Source organism: Monoraphidium neglectum (assembly GCF_000611645.1).
Source record: "Monoraphidium neglectum strain SAG 48.87 unplaced genomic scaffold scaffold04271, whole genome shotgun sequence".
Taxonomy (NCBI): Eukaryota; Viridiplantae; Chlorophyta; class Chlorophyceae; order Sphaeropleales; family Selenastraceae; genus Monoraphidium; species Monoraphidium neglectum.
Genome location: NW_014009358.1, coordinates 1 through 4770, shown reverse-complemented (window position 1 = coordinate 4770; position 4770 = coordinate 1). Strand labels below are relative to the sequence as shown.

At 66.3% G+C, this 4770-nt stretch overlaps 1 protein-coding gene across 1 annotated transcript; it reads right to left on the bottom strand.

Moving 5' to 3' along the window:
* Window positions 1-9: 9 nt before the first annotated feature.
* Window positions 10-4478, bottom strand: MNEG_14125 (Translation initiation factor eIF-2B subunit delta; the record flags this gene model as incomplete). The annotated part of the gene is made up of 11 exons (XM_014037403.1): window positions 10-171; window positions 534-617; window positions 913-955; window positions 1458-1650; window positions 1830-1926; window positions 2109-2261; window positions 2623-2793; window positions 3022-3090; window positions 3582-3661; window positions 4025-4190; window positions 4458-4478. The coding sequence occupies 11 exons, from the start codon at window positions 4476-4478 to the stop codon at window positions 10-12; spliced, it is 1239 nt and encodes a 412-aa protein (XP_013892857.1).
* Between the last annotated feature and the right edge of the window lie 292 nt (window positions 4479-4770).

The following is a 4770-nucleotide window of genomic DNA, read 5'->3' as shown; positions in this document are numbered from 1 at the left end:
CTGCCCCCCTCACCCCCCCACGAAGTTTGCCGCCGCGTCGCTGAGTATGCGGAAGCGTATTGGGTCGTCCCCCAGGCAGTACTTGGTGAGCAGCTGCACCGTCTTGACCACCGTGGGCCGCGAGGGCTTGTTGTCGTGGAACAGGTCGCCGCCCAGCAGCAGCAGGTCGACCTGGGGGCGGCGGCAGGGGGGGGGGTGGTTAGAGCGAAGCTGTGGTGCAGTGTGCGGTGCGGGGGTGGTCTGGAAGTGAGGGGATCGGGTGCGAGCGCATTGAGCGTGTGGTGTGTGCGCATGGGTTGTCTTTTTGCATGGGCATGTGTTGACAAATTTGTGTGCATGCGTGTGTGTGTGTGTGTGTGTGTGTGTGTGTGTGCATGCGCGCGCGTGTGTGTGTGTGTGTGTGTGTGTGTGTGTGTGCGCAGCGTTCAAACTGCATGCAGAGTGGTGTGTTGATAAGCCGTGCGCCCACCCAGCTGCTCAAGCCGCCGCAAAGTTCGGCCACGCAGCTGCTGGCGCCCGCAGGGCCCCGCCACCTGGTGCTGCTTCGCCAGCTGCAGGACCTCCTCGAAGGCCGCGAAAGAGTCGTCCTTGCGAATCTCGTCCTTCTCCCACACACCCTGCGGCGCGGGGCGGGCCCGCGGCAATGGCAGCGGTGGGGGCCAGGGGAAAGGCATTCCGATTTGGCGTGCCCGTGGAAGCGTGCCCAGCATGGCAGGGTGCCGGTACTGCGGACGCGCATAAACAGTGCGTCGATCTAATTAGCTGCTGCTTGGGTTGCAAGATCCGCCGTCGTACATACGGCTGCATCAAGGCCGGCCGCTGACTTGCGCACGCTGCGCTGCGCCGCCTTTTCTCAGCTTCACTAGCGGTCGCTTTGTCATATGGTCCGGCAGCACAGCGTGAATTGCTCACCAAGTGGTTGTCTGTGCTTATCATAACCTTGAATAGATGCGCCCTGCGAAGCAAATGGCGTAGTGAGACTGGCGGGCAGCAGATCAGCTCCCCACAACGTCAGGTATGGCTCACAGCTCATCGTCCTCCTCCATCTCAGATCCAGAGTGGCACAGATCCCTCTCCGAGACCCTTGCTGACGATCAGCTGATCTCCAGTGTGTCCAGGAGTCTAAAAGCTCGAAAGCAACGCAGTGTGATGCACCTCGTTGATAGAATGCCGGCGAATACGGAGCTTTGTGGACGACTTAAGAGCTCCTTCTCACAGGGGTCACTGCTGCTTCTCACCCCTGCTGCGCTGTGCGTGCTTTGCCGCCCACTGCTGTACTGCGCCCTGACTCTCCCTCCCAGCACACGCAAGCTCTGGGCGCATCTTACAGCGCAGAAGCTATTCATGCTAACACAATCCATTCGCATCTTCGCCGCAAGGACGCCTGCCGTGCGCGCGAGCCGGGCCGCCTCAGCCTGCCCCGCCTGCACCCCACGCTCCCTCGCCGCACCGCTCACTGCCCCTCCTCCATCTTCGCGCCCCACTCCCGCAGGATCACAGGCACGCTGCTGCAGGGGATCATCCCAAACTCGCACACCACCATGGTGACGCAGTCCGCCGGCATCGCGTCATACTTCAGGTTCAGGAGCCCCAGCCGCGGCACCGCCTCCCACCCGGCCAGCGGCGGCGAAACCACAGTGCCGGAGCCATCTGCACGCGTTTGGTGGGGCGGAGAGCGGGGAAGTGATTTAGTGCTGCGACAGGGCGCCTCGGCTGGCTGCAGCAGCTTCCTTCGAGCTTCACAGCCGCCATCACACAACCACAGCTCGTGACGCTCAAAAATATCAGACCTCCGATGCATCGGTACCCAAAAATCGCCAAGCCCCCACCTGCCGGCCCCTGGTCGTCGCCGGCGATCTTGACGCCGGCCGGCAGCCTGGCCAGCACCCCCGGGTCCCCCAGCTCGTTGTGGGTGATGCTGTCCAGCTGGGGGTGTTGTGGCGGAGAAAGAGGGTTACATTCTGTGACTGGCCACACTACCTGATACTGATGGTAAATGCACTCACGCATGAGAGCGCCCCCGCACCAAGCAAGGACGAACGCATGAGGATGCCCCCTGCACGATGCGTGCACTCACGAGTGCGCGCGTATACGTGCGCGCCACCCACCTGCACCCTCTCGTGGAACTTGAGCGTCTCGCAGCACACCAGCACCGGCTTGCCCGCAGCAGACGCCATAGTCGCGACAAGGGCGCTGCCGGCGCGCGCCATGACCGTCCCGTTGGACAGCACCGCCGCCGCCCCGAGCACGACCTTGGTGACCTGCGTGGGGCAGAGGCAAACCCATCGGGGGGGGGGGGCGCGTCGGAAAGCGGCGCTTGCAACGCACACATTGCGCAAGACGCGCACGAATCTGTCCAGGATGGCGGCACGGGGCATGGGCCGAAACACCTGCAGTGTCCTCAACGCCCGCTGCGTGCTCAGCGCCGCCCCAACGCCTCACCAACCACCCAGCCCCTCTCATGCCGCCCCTGGATGGACACCATGCGCCCTCCAACTGGGCTGGCTTGCGCATGCACACATGTATCCCAGCCGCGCGCTCGCACGCAGCCGCATGCACCGGCCCCGGCCCTCGGCAGCGCACGCAGCATGCACAGCACGCACATCATGCATGCGAGCCCACCTCCTTGACCGCGTACGACAGCCCGCTGAGCAGCGTGTAGGTGCAGGCCATGTTTGCGTCCAGCAGCCGCCGCAGCAGCCGCCGCCCCTCGCACTCGGGGCGGCTGTCGACCACCACCACCCGGAAGCGGCGGCCGGCCTCGTGCGCCTGCAGCAGCACGTCCAGCACCACCTGGTGCCATCGATGGAGGCGCGTTTTGCATTGGATTGAGAGGTAGACTTAAGTGCGTGGTCTCTCTCTTAAAAGGAGCCCAGCCGGAGCGGACGATCAAGGCCCGGGTGGAAGCGTTCGGCAGTGCGCATTAGACGCGCCGCCGCTCGAGCGGGCCGCGGGTGAGTGAGGGCGCCGTCAACAGTTTCGGCTGGGGGCGCGTGGGGGGCAGTCCTGGTGGGGCCACACCTGGGAGAAGGCGTAGACCATGACTACGTCACCATCGTAGATCTTGGACACCGCGGTGGTCACCAGGACCTGGGGGTGGGGTGTGCACGAGGGCGTCAGCACGCGGTCGGCCCCTTGTTTGACTTGGTCAAAGGTTGAGCGGGAGGCGATCGATGCGCGAGGGCCGAGCAAACAAGGTGGCGTGCGCAACACTTTCCAGCCGCAGAGAGCGGCGCTGCCGCGCGGGGCCGTCGCGCGGCGCTGAGCCGGGTGCAGGAGGGGGAGGTCCCTTGCGGGCTCGGGGCCCCAACACGACGCGTTTTTTCCGTTGCCACGTCGACTCTTCCTGGGCGGCATTGCCCTCGCTCCATTCAGGCGGAGCCCAAGGAAAGTCGACGTGGCGGCCCCGCTCTCCCCACCCTCCGCCGGAGCGTGTTCTCCCCCAGTGCGTGTGCTTGCCCCTACGGGGAAGCGGCCGGACGGCCCGCACCCCACCCAGTGTGCAGCCGTGCGGGCCCAACAACTAGCCCTCCTCTGACCCGGCCTGAGAAACATGGTGTATGTGGCCAGCCGGGCCCCACCTGGTCTGCCAGCACCACCTTCTCCTGCACAAAGTCCCCCAGCTGCTTGAGCAGGTCACCCTTGGCAGCGGCCTCGGGGGCTGGGGCGGGTGAAGGCGGGGCACAGCGAGGGGCAAGGTCGGGAGAAAGGGAGGGGCCGGATGATACAGAAACGGGCAGTGACGAGGACGGGGGCGCGCTGCCGCATGAGGCGGCAGCGCGGCGCAGGTCGGGGTTGGTTCAGAGGGCGGCCGCCGCTGGAGGGCTCGTGTGGACAGCGCTCGTGCGGGTCCCGCAGGAGGCCGGCAGCGCGCTCAGGCACCTGCCCGCCATTACCCACCAACCATCAAGCCGCAGCCGTGCGCCCGTCCGCAGGGCCTGCGCGCGCCAGTGCTGCACCCCCCCCCCATAAAAAAAACAACCAGCAGCATGTGCGCTCATGCAACTTGTGGACCCATGCGCACCGTTTGGATCGGTCTTGGATATGCACAGCTTGATGAACTTGATCGCGTTGCCCATCGACACCCCCAGCGGCCGGCAGCGCACCAGGAAGTCAACCGCCGCGTTGACGGACCCCAGCAGGTCGCGCGGCAGCGACTTGCCCGGCGGCGTGCGGTAGTCCGCGATGAGCTGGCGGCGGTTGCGGCGGTTGCGGTGGTTGTGGCAGTTGTGATGGTTGCAAGGGGATAGGTTTCACCATGGATTGAACAAGGCCGTCCCATCACATTGCATCCGGATGAGCGGCATGCCCGTTTGGTGGGAAAGCGCAGGACAGCTGACCGACGTGTGCGGAAGAGAGGCGGTCAAAACCGGCCAAGGGTTGCTAGAGGCCCGCCCGGCCCCGCACTCGCGTGTGTTTTTGTGTGCATATGGTCGTGCAAAGTTGCAGGGTCGCACCTGCGCGAGCGCGTGCACCATCGCCACGCAGCGCGCCGTGCCGCCGCTGACGCTGCCGTCCGCGTACTGCAGCGCCAGCGCCACCACCGCCGGGTGCTGCCCCGCCGCCGCGTCGCCCTTGGCGGCCGACAGGGCGCCTTCGACTGTCACGCGCCGGTATTGCTGCAGGTGAGCAAACAGCTCGGTGGAGCTGCCAGCCGCATGCTTCCCGCCCTTGCCGCCGCCCCGCGCGCGGGGCTCTGTGGCAGGGGTGTGCGCGGCGGGCGCAGGCGCGGCGCCGCCGCCGCCGCCGTCCGCGGCCGCGGCGCCGGGC